General features: G+C 34.6%; 1 protein-coding gene across 10 annotated transcripts in view; it reads right to left on the reverse strand.

Annotated features, from left to right (window-relative positions):
- Window positions 1-26,188, reverse strand: part of DMD (dystrophin) — a 1,047,400-nt gene that overhangs the window by 627,793 nt on the left and 393,419 nt on the right. For all 10 annotated transcript variants that reach the window (XM_050333288.1, XM_050333286.1, XM_050333290.1 and 7 more), the window contains 10 exons: window positions 20,502-20,743; window positions 18,570-18,750; window positions 10,884-11,029; window positions 9,724-9,936; window positions 6,251-6,364; window positions 4,949-5,104; window positions 3,874-4,044; window positions 2,565-2,747; window positions 890-1,024; window positions 124-273 (listed from right to left, as the gene is read on the reverse strand). In XM_050333288.1, coding sequence (XP_050189245.1) covers window positions 124-273; window positions 890-1,024; window positions 2,565-2,747; window positions 3,874-4,044; window positions 4,949-5,104; window positions 6,251-6,364; window positions 9,724-9,936; window positions 10,884-11,029; window positions 18,570-18,750; window positions 20,502-20,743 — 1,691 coding nt within the window. The remainder of the gene's footprint in view (window positions 1-123; window positions 274-889; window positions 1,025-2,564; window positions 2,748-3,873; window positions 4,045-4,948; window positions 5,105-6,250; window positions 6,365-9,723; window positions 9,937-10,883; window positions 11,030-18,569; window positions 18,751-20,501; window positions 20,744-26,188) is intronic.

Below are 26,188 nucleotides of genomic sequence, written 5' to 3' on the forward strand. Positions count from 1 at the left end.
TCTACCATAATTTTCAGAAGTGTACTGTTTAGGAACTGTACCAAGAAGATAACTTTTTATTTTTATTTTTTTTTTAAAGGTGTTAGATTGTCCTCTGGAAGACAGGTCAGTTACTAAATATACCTGCTGCTGAAGTTCTTCCCATCGAGTATTGAACTTCTCAAGTTTTTCATTGATCAGTTCATCCAAGATTCCACCATCTGTTAAGGTCTGAGCCAATTCCCGAATCTGATTGCGATTATCTTCTGGATGTCTCATTAAACGTTCCAAAGACTAAAAAAAGGTCCAAAAAAAGTAGTTTATTTTCCTTTTTGTAAATAACATTCTACAGAGCAATCATAATTTGCCTTAAAAATGTAAAAAGGAAATTTCACGTTACATACACAATAAAAGTAGAGAAAAAAACCATTAAATACTTATGTCCCATGTCTTGAAAACAAATGTTTTTTGAAAACAAACTAATTATTACCTAACCCAAAGATTTTCCACAATGCAATAAATTGTCTGCTTAATTTTAAAATGTAGACTATACTCAGTGAGTTCAGTGAGAGTATTTGTAGTATTTATGTTGAATACTTCAAAATGAAAACCCTGAGTTTCTAAATGGATGAAGTTCAACAGCAAAAATGGAAAATCAATGCAACAATTTCTGTTTTGATCCACTAAAAGAATTAACTTAATTTCTACCAATTTGAAAAGTTTTAGTTACTGTTTCACTTAAGTGGATTTGAATTCAAACACTTATTTTTTTAATGAGGTGAGAACACAGGACTTTCCAAATATTCTCACCTTGTTCATGTAGAATGTTGAATACTAGTTTGTTTAGCATGCCGTGTGATTTACAATTTATCAATACATACGATTTGGTATTATTTAAGACAGCACTTACATCTAAAGACTCAGAAATCTCTTCTGCACCTCCCTGGACATTTTCAGTTGCCTTGAGTTTCAGTTCAATCTCATTCAACCATTTATTTTCTGCATCCAAATAGGACAACAACTCTCGCCAACATGCCCATACCTCCTGATGAAGAAAGTATTTATTGAGATTAAAAATCTCACAGCTAACTTTCACTCATTAAAATACTGAAAACAATCATGCTTTATCCCCAAAACAACATGGTTGATATCTGACAGTTATGGAGCCATATAGTTGATTTTTTCCCCAATAGTGACATGATCCAAATTAATATGAAATGCTAAACAGAACAAAACCACAGAAGATAACATGAAAAAGTGAACACTTCTGCAAAACACAACTTGAATCTTGTCTCATGAATTATCCACTTTACAGGTTTTCTATAAATTTTCTTACATAAATATAAAAGTTAAGAGAATTTTTAAATAACCATGTCTGAAGTTTATGTCTTTATTATAAAATGCAGCTAGATTGCTTATTTATTCAATATATATTACTTACTTAAAGTACAGGTTCATAAAATGTCTAAAACCATAGCTTTCAAGAACTCAGACTGAAATCTCTATGGGAATTAATTCAAAACCACATTTAGTGCAATTTATACACCACTTAAGTGCTAGAGTACTAAACATAATGTTATAAAATGTTCTTTTCCCCTGGAATTAAATTATTGTCTAATATTTTATTTATACAGTGCCTGAAGATACTTAAATAAGCAGATAAAAACAGCACTTTATACACAAACAAAATGGTTAAACTCCCCATAAATCATCTTTTAGTTCCTCCTTTTTTTTTTCTTTTTGTTAGTAGAAGTTAAAATAATATTATTGAAATACATTACACTCTTGGCAGATCAAGCTTTCCAGAGTGCAATTCATCTCACCTAACTAACTTAGCTCACATCAAATATGTCTGGTCTAGGAGGCAGTTATGGAGGGATATTAGCATTCAACTATACATCATCAATGATCAGGGGAAATATAGATTACCAGTTTAGACTACACACCTAATTTTTCACAGTGAAATTTAGACAAGATAAATTTTATTGTGTTATATTATTGTCCTGTATAAGGTCAGTTAGTGCAAATTAGTTCACAGCAAAAACCCCATACCTAATTCTCTTTGACTACTGCATAATATGCAAGCAGTTCCATGTCAAGAATCTGCATTGGAGTTGGCCAAAAGGGAGGATCAACTCAAAATATGTGAGATATACTCAGTTTGCCAGCAGATAAATGTGTTCCCCTGCTGAGATAAAACCATCTGTCCAGCTTCAGGGTCATTGAATCAAAATCCTTAACCATGGAGGAGAGAAGCCCAGCGGAGCTGCTGAAGACATCACAGGGTTGCTACAAAGCCAGATTCTTGGCTTAGTCTTAGGGGGAATAAGAACAATGAGCAGTTGTTGACAACTCCTGTCTCCAACCTGAGTCATGTCTGAGGCTTCTCTTTTAACATGGGTCTCCAGCATATATGATTCTCAAAATAATTTTGTGTATGGCTCATAACCTGGGTTACTGGGTATATGGCTCATAAAGTGAGGATAGCCTTGAGCTACTCAAGATCTCATATGATTATGCACTCTCTACCTCACTTTCTTGCACTTAGAAGGGCTATAAATACAACGACTGACAAGATATCCAACCTCCAAAGTCTTCCACTTTCCATTCAGTCTGCTGCAGAGTTGCTGGTAGCTGGTAATCAGAACATCAAGCTCCTTTTTCAAAGCCTCATGGGCTGCAGGTGGAGCCTTTGCTATAAAATTATTAACAGAATCCGTAATAAGCTTCACTTTCACTTCTTTCTGCATGGCTTCCTCCTTTGCCCTCTGAAAAGTAAAAGAAGGAAAGTTAGTTCTATAACTGTTAAAATTTTCTTAAAATTGGCAGAATTCTGGAGGAAGAAAAACCCCCAAACAATCCTGCAACAACAAAACAAAGCACAACAAAAGAGACATTTTATTCCCAGGCTTTCTGACACAATCTTGAATGCATCCAAAAAACTTTTGTTTCATTTTGTTTCCAATACACAATACTCAATACAATTAACATCTCACAATTATTTAGTGTTCTGGAGTTCTCAGACTAGTGAAACACTTGAGTATTTTTTCCCCCTCAGAAATGCTCCAAATACCTTTGCCATCATAATTTGTGAACCACAAATGACAAAAAAATATCTGTTGCATAACAAATTCATGTACCCAGATTTAAAAGTAAAATCACAAGCAAGGCATAAAAGAAGGAAAATATTCCTGAATGATTTCTCTCTCCTTCTCACTGTCATTAACTTGCATTGAAAGAAAAATGGACAAAATAGTTTTTCTCTAGTATATATTTCACACTTTTACTACTTTCTCCCTTGCTATGTGGTCTCAGTAATAAGTTATAAGATTTTTACACCTCGCATTGTTTCCTCTGAGTGCTTAATTATGTCTATGACTGTAGTGATATCACAACTAGAAACAATGATGTACACATAGTGCCATCAGGGTATACCAGTTTTCACAGGAATTTATGATGAGAACTATCTGGTCCAAAAACATTAAACTAAAACCACATCCCTGACAACTTTCTCTCTAGGTCTGAGGAAATTCATGAACCAGAATAACTGGGATCAGGCTGCCATTGCCAGAAGTTTGCTAGATTACTCTTGGCTTTCGGTTTTCCTAGTTGTGGGTAGAAATGGGCTGCAGGGATGAACAAGGAATTCTGGTCCAGATTTCCTGTATTGTGTGACAGGAGAGGTTACTGCAATCCTTTGGGAAAAGAATCATCAGGAGCAGGTGAAGGGATGCATGGCAAATGATCTGGTTATTTGCATAGCTCAAGGTGTCACAGTCTGAACATAGCTGTACTTCATCTGGGTATAAAACCCACTTAAAAGAAAGACTTTCTTTACAATGAAAGCTTCAAAAAGAACTTTAAATACAGCTCAAGGAATTAGTTCATCTTTACCTTCAGCTCCTCAACAGCTTTCTGTAATTCATCAGGTGTTTTATACTCAAAATCTCTTTCCAGATATTCTTCCTCAGCTTGTGTTATCCATTCATGCATCTCTGACAAATCCTTTCTGAGACTCACAGTCTTATCCAAACCACCTTTTAATGCAGCCTTCTTAGCATAGGCCTTTAAGAAAAGAGATTACATGGTACTTGAAGCAAAGCTACTTTACAAACTTGACAATATTTTAGCCTAAAAAGAACCAAATTAAATCCATACTAATAACATTTCTGTACTTAGGAAAGATAGATATTAATATCAGGTAATCAATTTTAGAAAATGTTAGACAATCTCAAAAGGTAACAGTTTTACACAAATATACATTAACAAGGTAGACAAGAGAATAAGCAGGTAGGAAAAATTTAAATGTAATACAGCATGAAAGAAATTTCCTTTCAACTATCATAAAGAATAAGAATCCAAATTCCATCAATTAAATAACTGTAATTTTTAGTTTTCTGATACTATATAATTATTTACTAATAATGTGTTCAATTAAAACAAAAGAACCATCCTTTCCTGTTACGCCCCCTTCTCTTAAATTCATGTGACTACTGGAGAACAATTTATACACATGTATATGTTCATGTACTCTCTATTTCAAGCTATTGAATTCTGAACTCTTCACAGTTTTACTGTCTTATTTCATCTGGAGTAATGACGTGATTATGGCAGTGCAGAAGAAAACATAGAACTAAATACAGAACTTGATTTTTTTTTGCCTAAACAACACTTTCAAAAATCTAGTTTTTCAGGAGCCATAAATTACATTACTTTTAAGATCTAAGATATTAGTATGCAACTTTGTTATAAAAACAGTAAGATATTGTTCTATAATATAAATAAATATACTTTACATATACTGCTACATGCTAAATTGCAATTCTTAAATATAAGTTTAAATAATGCAAACCAAGTATGTCTAAATTCAGTTTCATATCTACTGGATATGCATAGAAAGACGATTTTTGCCAATGAGAAACATTATGATTAATCTAAAAAGAACCAGTCACAGCAGGAGACTTGATACCTGTTGGCAAATGTGTTCCCATTGAGCATTGAGGTCTTTTAGTTCTGATTCTATTCTGGAAGCAAATTCTGGCTCTGCTTCACTCTTCATTTTCTTCCCGACCTCATTAACACTGTTCAAACTAGGCTGGATTGTCTGGATATCATTTACTAAAGCCTAAAAGAATAGCAGAAGATTAGGTAAGTGCCATTCACACAAATTTTCAGATACAGTATCCCTACAAAAACATGGCTATATGGGATTCTGTCATGTCTGTAGTCCAGATCTCCAATCAAATGAGCATAATCAACAGATCTATCTATGAAAATAAATAAATAAAGAAGAACATCTGTTATGTGATGAGCTATGCTATACCAAACAAAATTCATTTGCAAGGTAGTATTATTTAATTTTTAAGTTTTATGTATGTACTAAAAATACACACATATATAATGTTAGATTACATATACTGTGTCTTTTACAATGCTTCCCTGGTTTTGGTTGAAAACATGAAAAATGCCTAGATCTTTTATTCACATTTCTGAAAGAGCATTCCATCATAAAAGTGAAAAATGATGATAATTCTTATTTAAATAATGGCTAGGAGAATGTCTGAGGAGCTTGCAGTTCTGCAGGATCACTGTGTATGTTTCATAATATTTACACATCCTGCCAGAACATTTACAGAACTTGTAAATTCCACTGAACATATGGACAGGGACCGTCATGGATTACAAGATTCACTGCACCTACACACTCTGTTGGGACAGGAAGAAGAATTCGTAAACTCTGTGATGGAAGTATCGATACTTCACAATGCTTTAAAACTCTGCTGGGATAAAATCCTGGAACTTGTAAGTTTAGTGAAAAAAGATATAATTTACAATTCCTGCAAGTTCTTTAAGAACTTTCCAGTCAGAAAAGTTTTTAAATCATGTGTGAGTAAGAGATACAGAAAAAGATGTTCTGGCACAGATTATGCAGCTTAAAAAATAAGTATCTTATGCTTTTAAAGTCAACAAAGTAAATAAACATTTGACTTTAGAGGCTATAACATTATTTGCTGCAAGTACTCTTCACTGTGTTGTTCATTCTATAATGAAACTGTCACTGTGTGCCTCCTCCTGATAGTAAAGCTTCCAAGTTTTTAACTGAATTTTCCTTCAAACCCAGGAAATGCAAGAAGTTCAAATACACCGCAGGAGACAATCCCCTCACAACATAAATTTATTTTTAGGAACAGTAATCATTTGTGTAACTTCTGTATAAGCCAGGCTCATAGAGAGGAACTGAGTATTTGCCAAGCAGGCAGGTAATACTCACTGTACATTGCTCAAGTTGTTTTTCCAGTGCTTCTGAATCTCCAAGGGCAGGCCACTCTTCCTTCAGAAAAACATCCACTTCAGCCATCCACTTCTTCAGTGTTTTAGTGTCATTCTGTTTATTAAAAAGACATTTCATTGCATCACAAAAAACCCAACTGGCAAGAGTGTAATTCATACTGGCACTACAATTAAAACTCATCACAATGTAATTTCAAGATTATTGAACTGTCTGAAAAATACAAGCACAGCAAACAAGCAAAACCAATTTTATCTTGGACTGTCATCAACACTTCCCTTTGACCATTTCTGACCAATTTTAATGTGTCTACAATAAGGCAACTTAATAGCTCTCAAGTTTATGCCTTCTAGAAATCATTTGTGTTTAGATACCACATACTTGTTCATTCGTTCCTAGTATTGCTTCAGATTACTCATATTTGGCATTTAATTCAGTCTCATCTATCAAATATTCTGTGCTTTTGTTTAAACTTCAGACTTCTTTTGGAAGTTGCATGCTCTATTGCCTATTTTTCTACCAGAACACAACACAGAAAAATGCTCTTACTATTTAGAATGAAAAAAACAAATGTAACTGAAACAGATTCACTTCAGAAACTAGAATCATATAACGACTCAATGAGTCATTTCAGGAATTCTCAGTTACTTTTTCTAGCACTTGAATAGTGATATTATTTCCATAGTCTTCAATTACCTCTTGCAGTTAATAAAAAAAGCTGTACATAAAACACTTGAAAAGAGAGAACTCTACCAGTCCCAGGCAACAGTACATAATCTAATAACTTGAGAGGTAGAATGAGATTTAAATGTCACTTAAAATTACCTTACAATGCCACCTAAGGGAAACAATTAGATGTACATATTAAAACAAAAATGATGTATGGCAAAAATTTTAAAGATTAATTCTAAAGCATTTTCTCATCAAACTGTTTTCATCAAGAGTGAAATATGTATTGATACTACATGCTGAAGGCAAAGCAGAAGTAAAGCACAGAAAAGGACATTTCATTAAAATATAGTCTGTGTCTTAAAATATATACAAATACGGCTTAGTAAATATTACGAGATAGGTAACCAAAGGAAACATTTACCTAACGTGATTGATATATTTAAAAACAACAGGATACCATGGAAAATCAATTGATTTAGTAACAATTATCATACAGAAATTATCAGTAGACTTCAGAATGGCAATTACCAAAGCATTGTTAAAATATCTACTGTGCATTTCATTATTCAACAGTAAAAATAGTTCAGAATCATAGTTCATGATGAAACTTTAATACCTTTACAAGAATAATTTAAGTATAGTTCATTAATGTGGTAAAATATAGATCTGATGGGATTTACTTAAAAAGAGATTAGTCTCCAGCTACCAATGAAGATCAAATGTATGACCCACATTTTGAATCAGACTGTAAATGCATTTTGTTTATTGATACTCTTTCATCATACCCCGTGCTGACACATTCCATAAATTGCAACAGCTAAAACAATAATCTGGATGAGAAGTCATTCAACGAGCTGAAAAGACAATGACTTTTATATTGGATGCATACTAGAGAGATTTCAGGAATAAATGTAAAGGCTAAGATTGGTATGCAAGAACAGCTTACACTGCTTTAAAAATATCTGTTCTACAGAGCATGGTCATGACATTCAGGACCTTTTTTTAAGATCAGTGGGAAAACCTCTAAATTTGGAGTGGGGAGAAGGGCAGGAGGCAGAGAGAAGGAAAAATACAAAAGTTTTATTTTCTCAAGCAAAGTGTCTTGCTTTTTTTGTGTGGTAAGGTTTTGGTAGCAGGGGTAGCATCTGTGAAGAGAAGACAGGTGCTGTCCTGTGCCAGACACAGAAAGCTCCAGCTTCCTCCAGTGGAACCACTGCTGGACATGGATGACCCCACAGTTAAGAAAGGGTAAAAATGCCAGACAGATGGAGGAGGAGAAAAAAGGTGAGAAACAACCCTACAGAAAGTGAGAAACAGCACTGCAGAACCAAGGCCAGTGAAGAAGAAGGGGCAGGAGATACTCCAAGTGCCAGAGCAAAGATTCCCCTGCAGCCCATGGAGAAGACCCCGGTGAGACAGGTTGTCCTGTACAGCCCATGCAGGTCCATGGTGGAGCAGTTTTCCAGCTGCAGCCCATGGAGAACCACATCAGTGCAGGTGGATATGCCCTAAAGGAAACTGTAGCTCATGCAGAGTCCACACAGGAACAGGTATTTCTTGAAGGCTGCAGCCCTTGGGAGGACCCACATGTTGAAGCAGGGGAAAAGAGGAGGGAGCAGCAGTGGAGAAGAGCTGGTGTGGACTGCCTGCAGCTCCCATTCCTCATCCCCTTGCACACCTTGATGGAAGATGAGACAAGACTAAAGTGCTGGAGTGCAGAGCAGGAAAAAGAGGGAGAGGGAGAGGTGCTGGTTTAATTTTTGTCTTTGTTTCTTATCACACCAATGCATTTTAATTTACCTCAAGTTGTGTTTGTTTTGCACAGATTAGTAATTAGTAACTGATCTCTCTTTACATCAATCTTTATCTCAATCCAAGAGCTTTCTATCCTATTTCGTCCCCCTGCTAAGGACAGGGAATGAGAGAGCAGCTGGGGCACCTGGATGCTAGACAAGGTTACCTCACCATACCATTAAAATTGATTTCATGTCCAACTTCAAACACAAGCAATGGAGATACAAAATTACAATTTAGAACAATGTGGTATTTCAGTACCTAAATTATAATAAATTGTTTACATAAAATATATATGTTATTTTAGACTAATAAAATGTTTCCTCCTTTTTTTAGTCTGTTTTGATAATCTAAAAACTGATAAACTGTAACAAAATACATTTTTTTATTATCTATACTTTTTTAATCCTGATTACTCTGAATTCCTCTGAAACCTGTCATTTGAAATCAGATAGAAATAGAAGTATGTTAAAAATGGACCCTGTTATGCTGCTAAATGTGATTTATAAATAAGTATAAATAGGGGATTCCCACAATGAGAGAAATAGTGTAATGTTCCAACACTGCCATTCTAAACACCTGAAATACACTTCTACTTTCTGGTAACTGCTGCCAAGATACTACTATATTACAGATAACTTTAATTATGTAAGTGGATTCATTAAAGTTGATATGGTTATAGTTACTTCAGATGCATGAATAAGTGTTTCAGCTGCACTGAAAAAGTAAATAGAGGAACATTAGTAGCAATTTTTACTGAAATCGGAGTTTTTGCTATTAAAACAACATAGGCAGAAACAGCCACAAAACCAGAACACAAAGTAAAATCTTGGACCAATCAAAATCAAGCAAACATTTTATTACTTTTTTTTGTGCTATTTTGATATTTCACTTGAGTGTTAATTTCTGGAAGTATATTAATGTGTTTTATCCTAGTCCCACAGCAACCAGCCACCATGTGTTAGCTGAGGCTGAAAAAAATGATTAACCTGGAATCGCTGGAGCTTGGTCATACGCTCCTCAAGTTTCTGGCAATGTTCCACCAGCTGTGCTGAGAGTTTCTTCCAGCGGCCGAGGATCACCTCAATCTCTGATCGGTATCTCTGACTGACGTCTGCAGGGGCTTTCCTGGACAAATCCTCCACAGTTGTGCTGAGATAGTTCAGGCCTTTTTGCTGCTCTTGGAGAGAACTCTGTAGAGCCTGTGGATAAGAAGCAAGTAGTACCCTGATTCATGTGTTAGGCAGTTCTCTTCATTTCATAAGCATAGGCAAGACATGTAGGTCACCTTTGCCAGAACATGCAATGGTATAATCTACTGAGCAGTTTGGAATTGCTTTTCTTACACAAACTAGAAAGTAGACTTTTTTAGTTGAACTGAGAATATAACCAAAGGTGTTGAAATTTGCTAATAGATGTGATCTACTATACATTTCATTAACTTGAGATGGGAATTTGCTATGGCTCTAATGATTAAAGATTTCAAAAGAATCAGACTCTACTTGGAGAAAAACAATAAACTTAGATAACCAATTCTTTGATTTAAATTTTTGATAACTTCTCAAACTTTTGCAATTCTCAGTCCAAATTTGCTGCATCTAGATTTTTTCCCTATATTCTACTTTTTATTTCTGAATGCTCATCAAACAACATGCTCATTAACCATCCAATAGTAAAACATTATCAGACATTGTAATACAGGGAAGGTTTGTACCCACTGGCAAAAGTTGTTCTGCATTTGTGCCTGCTTGTAAATCTGACAGAAAATCTGACAAAGACCATGCTGCATTTTGCAAATCAGAATTGTTTCCATGTCAGCACCAGAAAATGAAATCAGCTAAATCTATATATAAATACCAGAGCTACCATAAAAGGAATATTATATATACCATGAGGACAAACAAGGCCTTTACCTTAACATGTTAAACATCTTATAAAATTAGTTTCAACCGTTAACACCACTTTATATTCTTTAACTTTAGGAGTCAATATAAGTAAGCAGCCACTACCTCCTGAAGCCCTTGCCTAAAACCCAAATGGGTATTATTTATTCAAGATCTATAGGCTTCAGCAGACTCATGACAACTAAAGGTTTTGTCCCTCTAACGTTCTCACTTGAGGCATTCATCCCCACAGCTTGATTACTCACCTTGAGCTCTCTGAGTCTCTGCTCCATAACTTCATATTCAGCAACCGCAACCTGAGGCATGGAGAGTTTAGTTTCTGACTGCTGGATCCACAAAAGTATAGTGTTCATTGTCTCTTTGTAGTGTGCAGGAGGCAAACTGTCACAAACTACGTTCAATGGGGAAGAAAAAGGAAGGAAATAGAGGAAGGAATAAAATAAAATGATTTTGTGCTTTGTTATTCAGTTTGCTGACTGAAGACGCTTGATAAAAGACCAAGCCTCATTGAAGTCGTTGGCTGTTTTGCAAGAGATTGCAACAGGCTCAGTATGTAACTATTGGAATTTTTGAAAAAATGGTGGAAACAGAAATATTTTGAAAAATGAATACACTTATTTTAATGTTTACAATATCTCTGCCATTTTATGAGTTGCGTGTCATTTGACTCTCTTATTATAAGTCACAAGACAACCTATATGGCCAAGACAACTAGTTTAAATATGTGTGTTCAGAGATCAACTGATAAACCATTGTACTTAATCCAAAATCTAATATCAGAAATGTGTTAAGCACTAGCGTTCCCTTTTATGGCCCATGTTTGTGTGTTCAGTGTTTCTGTTCAAGTAAAATGTTCCATTTAAGACATCTGTTAAAAGCTTAGAAAATTAATCTTTCTTCTGCAATAAAGTTGAATTTTATTGAAATGTGCCTATTGTGCCAACATTACAGCTGCTGTAAATAGACAACATCTGGCACACACATCAGCAACTCATTAGCAGAGAAATTCCCTCTGCCATCAACAACAGTTGCTTCTATACTGATTGAAAAATGTACAGACAAATAACTTGGCTGGTTGGAACTGAAATATTTCCAACTTGTACCACATAATAACAAAGCATATAAAAGCTCAAAAAAATTACACCCATTTGTATCTCCTGTATCCTCCTCCACCTTCTCTGATGTTTCAGAAAGAACTGTACTGAGAAATGATATATCTGTCCAAAAAGCAGTTTTGACAAAGACCACATTAAAGTTTTTAAGTTCAACCTTCTTACATTCTCATACAGCAATGCTTGGCAGACTGTACTTCAGATTTTAACCTAATTTTTTAGATGATCAACATAATGATAAATTTAAAAAAAAAAACAAACATATTTTCTGTTAGACATCATAACAACATACTAAAAATAGGGCAACCTGAACTCTCTCTTGTGGAGTATGCACATTGTATCACATACTTTCCTCATAAAAGTCTTGGTTAATCTGATTTATCACATGTATCTGGGGATTTACAAAAGACTTGGTACAGAAAAGAATTACCAAGTATTTCTTCCCTTATGATGTTTTTTTTTTTTTTAAACACAGAAAACAATAGTAATATATTCTTGGAAACACAAACCCAAACATATTCAATCTCATCAAATAGCAGTTTAAATCTTTTTATTTCCTTAGTGAGATTTGTATTGTCTTTGACTCATTTAATCCAAACAATTCCTACTTTATAATAGAACATTAATGTAAACTTATCATTGCAAATGAACGGAGATATAATTTCAGTTTAAGTCAAAGAATTATACAATTCTTAACTACAGTTTTATTTAGAAATATGAAATGTAGTTCGGTATTGTGATATAATGTTTGACTTCTCTAAGTTTTTTTCTCCTTTAAATGAAAAACCAATCTTATTATTAACGTAGGACTTCAAGTATTTATATAAAAGAATTGCTATTTTCAGTAATAGAGAAAACTGCCTCAGAACAGGTAAAATCTGTTACAGCAAACTGCATCAAACTCTTATTCTGTAAGCTTGGCAATAATAACAATAATTTTAAAACCATCCAAACACTGCAAACATATTGTTCAATTGCAACAAGTTATGTTCTGTAGTATTTGAAGGACTAAATAAGAGTTCAAATGGGATGACAGATATTGATTTGATCAAGCTAGTGTCTTCACAATTTGGTTATTACGTATTAACATGATAGCATCTTTAAACTGCGTGAAACAACAGTTTTCCAATTTCACTTTTCCAGATTATTGTAGAATACTAATATTGAAATACTACTTTCTAATTTTTTCTTTTTTTTTTTTAAACATAGAAAACTTGTCAGCATTTTCATCCACAAGGAAGCAGATTAACTTTTTGGATGACACTTAAGAAGAGCCTTTATTGTTTTTGCAATACTTGATGTCAATGATGAGAATTCAGTCTAACTCCTACACTGGGATTATTCATTACTGAATAATAACTGTTTAAATAATGTAACACAATTATGATCTCTCTCTGGGCAGTAGGAATCTTTAAATTTCCCATGCTAATAACATAAATCCACATTCAGACATATTTATTTTAGCTTAAAATTTGCTTTGTGATGCTAATGTTTATGTATTAAAGCCCACATGATAAGCAAAATCTGCTGTATTATATGAAAAAATGAATTGGTAGTGAGAAAGATTCAGCACGTCCCCAACATGAGCCTCATTTAGATGTAGTAAAACTAGGCCCATGACAGAACTGTAACAAAATACCACAGAGGGAAATTACAAATATGTTTCTCTGAAATATCAGAATACAGTTTCCATCCCAGAATGGAAAAATATTGTTGTATTAATCTATTACACTTGTAGGAAATGAATTTTGGTGTGACTAATGTTGCAACCCTTGAGAACTGACAGGTAAATACATTTACACTTGCATATTTACTTTAGAGAAAGACCTTAAATTTGCAAATGTTCAAATACATATTTGGTTAAGATATATTTTTAATAACTAGAACTATTTAAACATGAGAAAATAGGTTTCCAAGTAAGCAAAGTACTTTGCTTTTTTGTTTTTCCTCCCATCTTCCTTTTTTTGTGACCAGATTTTTCATTCAAAAATATTTTCCCAAATCAGAAATGAAATGAGAATACAATTATCTCAACAACTATCAAATCACACTGGATAGGTTGTGATGTGTGTCTCCTGCAGTCAATACAAATTGCACTGTTCATCACATCATTATGAAAGGCAATAAATATAATCTATGGGATCATTTTAGTAAAGAGTTATTCCCTCAAATGAATTAACTAGATTGAACTTCATGTATTTCCAATAAAAACTTCCTCAGTAGCAACTGCAATTTAACACCAGGTTGATTTTCTCACAACTTTGTTTTGTTTATTTTCTAATACAAATACTTGAACCTATTCATCAAAGTCTTTATACTGATGTCTTCATAAAAGTTGTGATTCCCTTCTCCCATATTTTTAAACCAGAAATTGCCAAAGTGGAATCATGAGGACTCCTGTGTAATATATAATCAATGTTCTGCAAGTGATTTAGCCCTCCAATTTGGTTTGTTATAAAACTCTGAAAAGAAATAGAAGGGAATAATTGAATGGTTTGGCTTAGAAGGAACCTTAAGGATCATCTCATTCCAACACCCCTACCATAGGCAGGGACTCCTTCTGCTTAGATTAGATTGCTCAAAGCCTCCTCCAACACTTCCAGGGAAGCCCTTCTCCAGTTTCACAAGATCTAATGTAACAGTAAAAACCTTTTAAAGACAGATTTTTTTTTTTAGATGGTTTTATTTCCCATCCATACAAATTTTCATTTTTACCATGGAGGAAAAGGACAAAGTCACCTACAGAGTAGAGGACATTATCTCATACACATTCATTTCACAGTCTGCTTTGTCCTTTTGATCTTTATTTAAATAAAAATAATTACAGGAGGAAATGGATGGATGGGGGAAAAAAAAGAAATTGTTTGAATGCTACTCATTAGAATAAGAATTTCTCACACACATCTGAGATGTATCTTAAGATCAGAAGGCACATTCAAAGAAGGTTAAGCAAACTTCCTCCCTCATAATCAAACAGCAATGAATATTTTTGCTACTAAATCATAGTTTAGGTCTTAAGAAAAACTTAGTTAGGAAATTTACATGACACCTGCTTAAAATTTTCCTTCCTCAAGTATACAATGACAACAATTTACCTTCCACTTATAACCCATCTCTAATGCACTTAGACCACCAAAATAAGTTAGCAGTTCAAAGTTTAAACAAAAGCAGACAAATTACAGACTAAAACTCCAAATGGTCACCGTATATTGTTATAGTTACTGTGGTTTATTGAATTATAAAATTATGCCAAGATTAAGTTGCGTAAAATGCATGTAGTGGAACACTCTAAGAAGCTGTACTAGTGGATTAAAGAGAATAGTAGCTTGCATGTAAAATAACTGTAATCATGGCATGGGTAAATAAAATGTCTAAAGAATCTTGACATGATATAGAAGGCAAAATCTTTCTAAAGTACTTCTTGAAATAAATAGGAGAAACATTATTTAAATCCAGATGAATAATTCATCATTAATAATAACAACAACAATGATGACTTCACCTTTGGACGTTACTGATCCTGAGAAGGTAGAATCAGAACTTGCAAGGAAAGCGCAGTGCATGAATTTATGAAGAGAAAAATGGAAATAATTATGACTTTTCCTTTGCCACCTCCATCTTGATACTTTTAACTTGACCTGTGACAGAAGCCTTTTTTTTTTTTTTTTTAGTGACTTTGTAAAAATCTACTGACTTTCCAATTTCCCTCTGAAGAACAGCCTTGTCAAAATGAGAACATGTATCTCACTCAAGACCATGGCTGAATAAGAGTTCAATGCAGCAAGACTAAAACGCAGAAGCACCTTCACGGATTTTAGTTCAGTCACAGAGGTTCAGGAGTGCTAGAATGAATCAGCTGCCACCCAGGAGGGAGTTTGAACCAGGGAGTGTTCACTTACCTGACACTGACTGACAGCTCTCCCTGGGCTGAGGGGCAGTGGGAGGCTGATCAGGCTGCTCCCTAGAAATCTCTCTGACATAGCAGCAGTTAATGTCAAGACAAGTAAACATAAAGTGTAAATCCTCATTTTTGACCAGGGCATTACAAAGCTAAGAATTTCCTTGTGAAATCACATTATTAGTTCTTGAGTTATTATCAGAATTGTCCATTTCAGTCCCTCGTGTAGATTACTGAACAGTTTGAAGAACAGTCTAATCCCTATTTTTTCTATAACCAATACTGCAGAAATTACTCTACATTTGTTTGGGGAGGAGGAAGATCTGGAATGCTGGATACATCCTATTCAAAAGGAACTTTTGATATACAGACTTTCTATAAGATGAGAAAAATAAGATCATATTTCTTCATATTTTATGAGGCTGTATTTATTTCATAAACAACATTGTAAAGGAGTGAAAAATCAACCAAATAGGTTTTAGAATTTAAATTACATTTTATAACTGGATATGCTAACCAAATCATGGGGAAAAATGTGAGAAAACCTGAGTTCATCTTTAATAATATTTTAGTGACAAATCTACTGTGAAGGACAGAGAAATTACTAAGCACTCTTCAACCTAAAAAAACAAACAAAACCCAACAAAACTAAACCACCACCTTCAAAAGAATGAAATCAAAACCCAACCAAACCAAAAGTATTTTAGGGAGACAATCTTCAAAATTAGAGAAAACCGTTTGTGGGGGAAAAATTCCCTTGGAAAACAGGAAAAAAATAATGGAGTAATGAACATTAGCAAAAAAACCCCAAACAAAAAAACAAAACAAAAAAAACCAAAAATCAAACCTCTAATGATAAGTCAAAAATAAAAACCCTTTTAACATAAACAGAAACCTTAATGATGAATAAAAAAAAAACAACAACTTTCTAAACATGTAAATTTTATGTACAAGGAATGTAAAAAATTAAGTTCTGTAACTGATCTGCAAAACACCATTCAATCTTCAGGAGTTTTTTCTATGTGTGAAAAAATTAATTGCAAATAATTTATGTAAATAAGAGATAGAAATATCTAAAATGCTCTAGCAAAATTTCAACATTTTCCATTAAAGTAAGGCAAAAATAAAGACATGGGATATGGTCTTTTCCCCATCTGTATAACGCAAGAAAAGTAGTCATTAAAGAAAGCAGAAGAAACTGAGTCTCAAAGTACCAAATTTTCCATGCTTTGATTTCAGGCTTGTTTGTTTTTTTCCATATGTTTTGATTCATAAGACTTTCCTGAAATGGCAATAGGTAAACCCATCCCATGAACGATCGTTCATATCTAGAGCAGTTATGAAAGGAAGTTAGCACTTTGGATAAAACTGTATGAAATTTCTGAAGATAAAATAAGATTTACATAATACCCTCACCTAAACTATCACTGCAGGTATGTACCATATGGGATAAAACAACCTCATCTTGACAGATGAACTATTTGAGATGGAGCTCCTATGATGCACAGCAGCCACAGAAAACAGTGACAACTGTCCAGGGTTCCATGAAATATTGATTTAGGAACTTCTGTTTTCTAGCACTTTAGGAGACTCTCCCCAGCCTGTTCCATGTTTTCACCTCAGAACAAGTCCTTCTGCAGCTGGCAGGAGCATAATGCAGCACGGGGGGTGGGGGGAATGAACATCCCAGGAAGAACTTTACCAAAGCCCATGGTTCAGGCAGTGAACAATATTTGTCTTACTGGACTAATCAACTGGTTAGTTCACGAGCACTCGCTATAGTAAAATTAGATGGGGCAAACCCAGCAATTATGCAACATGAGTTAGAGAAGAAATCATAGAGGAATTAGCATCTACAATATTTTTCTGTTGGTAGAATGGCAACTGATTTCACCATATTAATGGGTTTTAAATCTTACACATTGCATGTCTTGACTTTAGAGTTACACTCCTTAATACTAAATTTCTACACCTCATTCTTTTATCACTTGCTATGGTTCACTTGCATTTTCTCAGTTCTCCTATGCACCTTCAGTTTGTGTATGTGTGAAATAAGTACAGCAGCACAGCAATATACCTTTGTAAAAATAAAATCCAAAACTCTTCATGAAAGAACTTAGGAGGAATACTATAAAAAACCACTAGAAGGAGCTAGTACTATGTCTAATTTCAAAACAGTACAGTCATTTAGAGATATTGTTGGTTTAAGAGGCAAATAATGTCTTTGTTGTTGAGAAAAGTTGCCTTTGTATTAATTATTAATTTCATAATCAAATACAGAAAGTGTGCAGTAGTCACTGACATTCTACATATCTTTAATAAGAAAAAGTCAACTTTCTATTTTGGTATAGCATTTTCCATCTCTTGAAAAATTCATTTCACTACAAATATTGCAAATAATGTCATAACTGGCAGTCATATATTCTACATTGTAAAAAAGGAACAGTTGGCCACAAGATAAAAAACCCGATACACTGAAGTAGCTGCTCTCTTTGATGAGCTTTATGGAGTTAAATTTCTGTTATGTGAAAATCTAGAGCAGATTCACTCCTGTAATATAACTGCCTTTTCTCTACTGTCCCGCCTTACAATCCAACTAAACAAACACCTTTTTAGGTTGCCAAAAAATATCACTGAATCTGCCCATAAACACACTAACAAGAGGAGGTCTGATGGTAGAATTCCATTGAGTGTAACCTTTTCTTCTGAAGAGTGTATCTTCCCTTGTTCTCCTACTAATATAAAATATGGAATTCACTGATAATTTTTGAAAGACTAATTCCATTGCAAAAAAGTGCACCTAAATTGCAATAATGGTTTCCTATGACACAAGTAAATATAAAAAAAGAAAGTAAAATATATACAATACCTATATTTTGCATGCTAGTCAGGCCAATTGACTTTTTGTCATGAACACTTACTGGTCTGTAGCTGCTTTTCTCTGGCATGCATGTCAGCAAATATTTGTTTGAAATGGCTGGTAAAAGCAGCAAGGTCAGCATCCAGAAACACTGGTCCTTGCTCTTTCTCTTTCAGTGCTTGACTTTGAGCCTTTAGTCGTTCAATTTGAGGCTGAAGGGTTGACATTCGGATGATTTCATCCTGCACATTTGAACAACAACAAAAAAAAGAAAATCAAGATAAAGTAACTTGAAAAATGAAATTCCTAGTGCCATGAAATCACCACTGTTTCAGTGCACATTACACATCTCTTCTGCTTCCAAATACGTCAGTTACAATGCCAGCAATACTGGTATTTTAAATCTCTCCTCACAAATCAATACCTTTGCTTCAAATACGATTGTTGATTGATAGGACCACTTAAAGACACTATAAAGTCACTTTTGCAGAACATTGTCATGTTATTAGTGTAATTCTCAAAGAAAATAAGACAGATTGTACATTAATATTTCATGCCTAAGGAACATCTTTTTCACATGAAGCTAGGAAGAGAAAAACACGTGTCCCATAACCCCGGAGTCATCTCTGTTAGATTATGTACTAAACAGCAGGTTAAACAGGCTAAATAGCATAAAGTTCAAAAGGAAAGATGAAGATGCCCAGTGATTTCTAGCAGCCTCACAGCAACATATCAGAGTTTGAGGTTAGAGTGGGATAGGTTAGCTCAGTTGGAAGGGACTTACAAGGAACATCTAGTCCAACCACCTGACCACTTTAGGGCTGACCAAGTTAAAACATGTTGCTAAGGGCATTGTCCAAATGCCTCTTACAAACTAACAGGCTGGGGGCATCAACTACCTCTCCAGAAAGCCTGCTCCCTCCCAGTCCAGTCTAAACCTCCCCTGGCACAACTTCGAACCATTCCCATGTATCCTGTGACTGGATACCAGGGAGAAGAGATCAGCACCTTCCTCTTCACTCCCCCTCCTCTGGAAGCTGTAGAGAGCAATCAGCCTGTGCTACTATACCTTCAGGAGACCTTGGACACACTGTGACACATACAACTACTAAGGAAAAAGAAATGAGGAAAGTAAGCCAAATGTACAGTTTGTAGTAGAGCTACTCGAGAAGCTTTCTGCTTGAAAACAGAGACCCCCTGTAAGTACAATTCCAGCTTGGAAATGACTGAAAATAGAAGCAATAGCACAGATCTAAATTTGGGGTTCAAACACTGTTTTCTGTTTGAGAGTTTTTGGGGTCAGAGATTCCCTGAAGTCAAGCCTCTACAAGTATGTCATGCAATTTATAATTCAATACTACATCTCAATATATTCCTGTACATCAATATTAGCTTGTAAGTAATCCTCACCCACAGAGCTGTCTACAGGAAGAGAGATAATCAAATTTCTGTGATGGTGTAGAGCGAAAATTAAAACAATTAGGGAGAATAAGTGAATTGGTGTAACCATTTTTGCACAACTACTGTGATTCTGTCCCACTATGATAGAATAATATTCCTCCTTTTGAGTACACAATCCACCCTACAGCAGAACACAGAGTATGTATCAAGTAAAGTTGTGTGCAATGGTAGGATTTTGGACTTAAAAACAATTTTCTGGCACAGATCCTTAACAGAGGTGATGAACAACGATTTTTAAGACACAGATTCTTATAGTAAAAAAGAGGAAAAAGACTTTAGGGCCATAATTCCCTAGCTTTAAGAGTCTAAGCATCTTAATAACTAAATATTTTAAACACCCATATATTGGGTTCTATTATCTCTATTTCTTTACCAGTATTTCCTTTCGTTGAAGAAGTTCAATAATTACTTTGTAAAGACAAGGATTCCATTCACCATTTTTATGTTGAAATAGACTTGGTCATAATCTGTCCCACTGTTAGAACACCAACAAAGTACAATATCATAAAAATCTGGGAGAAGAATCTCTAACCTTGCACTTTTCCAACTGAGTTTTTACTGTAGCAGGATCTGTTGCTGGTGTGGGTTGTGCTTTCAGCCAGTTTTCTGCAGTAATTGTTGTCTGCTCCAGTTGCTGCAGCTGAGAGTAGAAGTCAATGATGTTATTTTGGTACTCCAGCCATGCCAGTCTTTCACTCAGCAACTGACAGAACTCAATCCAGCGGCTCTTCAGCTGCTCTGAGGCTTGTCTAATGTTGTCAGGATTCAGGCCCTCTGGAAATATGGGAGAAGAAGACGTTTAAAGATAAACAAGTTACGAAGAAAATAATTAAAAAGAAGTAATATAATTTACCAATTCAATTTCTGGTTTTGAGAACTCATAAATCCAGTTAATGATTTATCATCAAATAACAGTCCTGAATATACAGATGTTACACATTAGCGGGGAAAGCATATCAAAAGTATTTGAAGTTGCTGCCAGGGTACTTTTGTTGCTATGGGAATGAATTATAAAGTACATTAAAGTACAAGAATGGGAATAAAGCAGCAAATAGAGATACAATACATAAAGCTAATTAAAACTGCCGTAAGAAATAAGAAAATGCCTGGCAGCTGGATTTTGAAAACTGTGTCTGGACTGTAATTAGATTTTAATGTACAAGACTGTTGTTGGATTTTCTTTAATAAAAAGACTGATTTAAATGAATGGGAACTACAATCTGCAGTTATCTGGAGGTTTCTGATAATCCTTCAAGTTTTGCATTACATGGTATTTTAGAAATATCATAAACACATGATCAGATCAAATCTCCATCTAGACCAGTCCTGTGTGTCCAACAGTGACCATCAGGAGACACTAAGCAGAGAGATGAGAAACCACAGGTGATGCTTCTCTATGATTACTTTCAGACAGGGTTTGGTTTCTCTGATATAGTTTGCCTATTTCTGTCTATTGTTCAATAATTATGCTTATAATAAAGTTCATAAAATCAAACTGGTTTTAGTTATTACAGACAAGGACATTATTTAGAATAATTAAAAGATAAAAGAGCTCTATATTTTCTGTGAAGAAAGTGAGGCAATACATATGAAAGATAAGCAAAGGTGTCTTACAATAACATAATTTATAATTATACTGAAACTTGAACTCAGGCTGACTTCAAAATACTATTAACTTAAGCATCTTATTTATTCTTTCAATGGAAGTTTAAATCTAACCCCTAACCTTTTTTTGGTGTAATGACATGTAATGATACATATGGCAATAAGACCAATCTTGATTTCAAAAATAAATTTCTCAATCATTTGAGCAATGCTATATGCCTAAGAACACTGTTAATAAAATCATCACTTAATCATACATTAGCTAACCAGTAAAACACAAGTGATGTTTTTATCAAAATAATAAAAAATAAAGTATTTTTTTAAAAGTAAGTTTAAAAGCAATGAGGCAAAAGTCTTAAGTGTTCCACTTCTGAGGTCTTTGATACACTGTCAAAGATGGTTTATCTGGTTTGCAACCTGGACTCCCAATCTGCAGGAAAAATTTTTTGTCAGGGATAAAGACTAGTAAAGTTGATGTGCAATTTTGTAAGGTAGGACACAGGAAATGAAGTTCTAATTACAGTTAAATCCCTTAAATAAAATAAGTACTAGAAATTTATTATAATAAAATTTTCTAGGGAATTACTATAATGTATGCTATATAGTAAGCCACACTAAATGATAGTCCAGGATCATATCTGTTGTGGAGCACCATAATGCTCTGGCAAATCCTATTCTGGATCCAGCTCAGGGCTATTCCATTCAGAGTTGCTTGGGAACAGCCCACTTGGAAACAGACTGTGCAGTACCTGATAGTGGTTCTCTGGATGTGCTTTGTTTCTGGGATGCTGCCCTAGCCAAGTAAATTGTACATGATTTCAGAAACCAAAACTACAGAAAAATAGGAAACCCAGTGCTACTGGGAGATAATGGCAACTGTGTGCTGGTTGGAGCAGTCACACATACACATTATACTCTAAAAACTGAAGAGCACAATTTAAGGACTGTGCAAGAATACGAAAGGAACCCTAAGAAGTAAACAGTATTTTGACACATCTTGATAAAATCTAAAAGCAATCTGGTCTTCTGTGAGTGTGTGTGTGCATCTGGAGATGTGGTACACATAACCAGGTTTTATTAAAGTGTAATGTCTAAGTAACATAGAGTGACATGTGAAGAGACAGCATAAACCTGACTGGCATAGCACATCTGAATAATAACAATCACAGATGACCAGGCACATAGATAGATACTGAACCTGAACAACAGCAAGCACAAATAAGTCCTATAGAAAATAAGACTTTTGATTATGCTGTATTTCAACAATTGTTTTCTTTTCTGTTGTGAATTTAGTTATAAAAATGCTGCATACCCATAACAGAGAGCAGATTATCTTTGCCAATGGGTTCATGATTACCTCCGAACCTGGAAGACACTGCTTATGAGTTTGGCGGAGTAGATATTATTTATTCCTATCTTTTCAGCTGCCATAGTCTCCAAGGTACCCTTAGGCAAGATTATGATTACCAGGTGAAGTGCAGTCATGGATTCCCCATACACAATAATACTTTTCACTGCAATATTTTCTTCAAGGATTTAGGGAGGACTATTTCAGATGGCCTTTTTTCTTCTTTTTACTCATATGTCCTGCTTCATGTAACATTTAAATATGTGAAAATACCCAATATTCAATTTTTCATTAATTCTTTTCTGTAATATCTAAGCTTTGAATCTAAATGTAATTCTACAAGTGCATAGATCAAAAAAATGCTTTTGCTCTTCATGTTACTGAAGTGGACGGTACAAGTCTGGTTTGTGCTGAGCCACGTTTGGTAAAAGATTTCAGAGACACACTTCCATTAGGCAACACAATATGCTACTAACAGGAAGACCCATCTGAAAATCTCCATAGCATGTGTTTTTAAACTCTCTCAATTCACCATTCAGGTAACTCAAAGTTATCTATCAGATATTGGTATGTCATTTCATGAAGGATTTAAGTAAAGGGATATCCCTTGTACTTGAAAACATTTGGGAAAGCTTGTAAAATTTTTTCCTTATTTTGAAGAAAACTAGTCCTTTGTCTCCTTGAAAATGCTAAATTATTTTCTGAGAAACTGATATGAGGGCCTAATTTTAATGTTTTTCTTTGCTCACTGAATTGCTGGAATATCACAGAATTTTTAGGATTGGAAGGGACCTCTGGAAATCCTCCAGTGCAAGTAACTGCCAAGGCAGGGTCACTCAGACTAGGCCACACAGGAGCTTGTCCAAGTGGGTTTTGAATGTCCTCAGAGAGGGAGACTCCACAACCTCCCTGGGCAGCCTGTTCCCATGTTCTGCCACCCTCAGCGTAAAGAAGTTTTTTCTTAGGTGGAACTTCTTGAGTTTCAGTTTACTGACATTGCTCCTTGTCCTACTTGAAACTTTCCTCTGTGATAAGTACTGATTTCTTCATTAACTTTAGCAACCACCAGCTTTCACACATGATGTGAGCACTGATCCCCTTATTCTGTTTTACTCAGAGTAGCAAGACATACCAAAAGTTTACTAACAGGTCCAGAAACCATATAAACCCCATTCTCTGGTAACACATTATTTTATGAATAGTGCATGGTTCAGAATCTTTTCATATTCTAAAAGCTTCTGATATAATCACTGAATAAATATACTGTACCCAGAGGAAACAGATCATTATCTGAAGTGCATCCATTAATTTTATTACCTTATATATGCCACATAACAAATTGTGCCTGAATATTTTTAATTGTGCAGCACCTTACATGCAAGTACTTTGGAATTGCCACTTAATATGAAGTATATCTTATTAAGTGCATCTATCATTTGCCATGGTTCTGTGATAGAATAACATGTTATCTGGGGTTTTTGTAGCTTTTGGCTCCTGTGTGTGTAACTCACAAGATAATCTATTTCTTCCACAGAACAGTAGCACTTAAATATTACATGTTTTTTCATAACTAATTGATTTGTATTTGCTTAAATGCTGCCTATAGAAATTCCCCAAGTATTCGTGTTGATCCTGTTTATTTTATTCTAAACTTCTATAATAGTCAAGTGTCCACTGAAACTGCTAAATTGCTTCACTCATGCATCAACAGATGTGTTATTCCATTTTAGAATAAAATTTAGTGAAGAAAAACAAAATAGATTTTTTTACTACAAAATGGGAGAAATATGGAAGTTTTCTTTGACTGTAATCATCAGACTTCTTTGAGAGCATGGGCAAGGAGAGGCAGAGCACAGACCATGTAGCAGATGGGTGGTTGGGCAAAGAAGCATCCACCAAAACCATCTATGATTTCCCGTGTGATACGAAAAGTCCTTCAAATGGCAATGTCCAGACACACTGCTTACAAACACAGGAATACCTATGCTGTGTGACAGGGCAGTTCTTTCTAGAGCAAAATGCTTTCACTGACAATGGCTGAAAACATTTACATAAGGCAAGAATAGCACCCTGTATAAACACATTTCCTCAGAATAATTTCCTCTGTGCTAAGGAACAAACAAAACCTTAAATAAACCAATCCAATTATCTCCAGAATCTGAATCCTATTTTTTGCTTATTCCCTCTCCTATCACAGTAAAAATAAATGCAAGAAAGTAAATATAAACGACACAACAATGGATTTCACCACCATTCTGAACTTGCCCTTACAAATCACCAAATATCTTATCTTTTTATGCTCTTTATCTGTTACATTCAGAATCTTGTTTAGGAGCAGAGGAAGAACATTTTATATATTAACTAAACCCAGGAATTCAGTGATAGCATAATTGGAATCTTAAAGAGTCTAATTATTATTAGTCCAGATCTAATTGACACACAATAAGTGAAATTTAACAATGCAATTAAAATTGTCATCACTTGACTTCTGAACTCATCTATGCTTTAAATCTGTTTGCCTTTTGTAGTCTTTTAATTACAGATTACACTGCAAATGCATGACAATCATCAATTATATCACTGACTGGTTTCGCTAAGGAATAACAAAGGGAGCATCATCGTTTTTGATCTGTAAATTGTGGTAGTTAAAAAGGTTTTTCATTCAAAATAACAGAGTACATCTTTCTTCCACTAGACGTTAAGCTGTAGACCTCCCACAAATCCATACAGGCGCATTAATTCCAATTCCTTCCCACGTTATGGAAGAGAGTTCCAGCATTAGAAGAGGAAGGTATAAAGGCATAGTCAGGCTGCTCTGTTTGACATTATTTTGAACATTCAGCAAAACTTTCCTCTTGTTCTTAGTGAATCCAGCAAACAAAACCAAAAATAATTTCCACAAATGAAAGAAAGACTATAGAAACTTATTTGAATTACTGTGGAAAGCTCCATAACTCTACTACAGTTTGAGATGCAGTTTTAAAGTTGTTAATATTTTTACATAACTTTTAGTTCAATTTCAACTGAACTAAATTGCAACCATTAATTGTAATTGCATGAGATGATAATGATTTGGAAGAAAAGACAAATAGAAAATTCTTCTATTCAAAAGTACAATGGTTTTACATGACAATTAACTTCCTCTGCCCTTAAGGAGTAATTTTGAGCACTTTGCAAGATATTCCATTTGCAAATCCTTTTAAAAATCATCTCATAGTTCTCATCATCTAATGTTAATTATTTAATTCTACTCTCTACCACTGGTA

The sequence above is a fragment of the Myiozetetes cayanensis genome, unplaced genomic scaffold (assembly GCF_022539395.1).
Source record: "Myiozetetes cayanensis isolate MyiCay16 unplaced genomic scaffold, myiCay2020 scf5-8, whole genome shotgun sequence".
Lineage (NCBI taxonomy): Eukaryota > Metazoa > Chordata > Aves > Passeriformes > Tyrannidae > Myiozetetes > Myiozetetes cayanensis.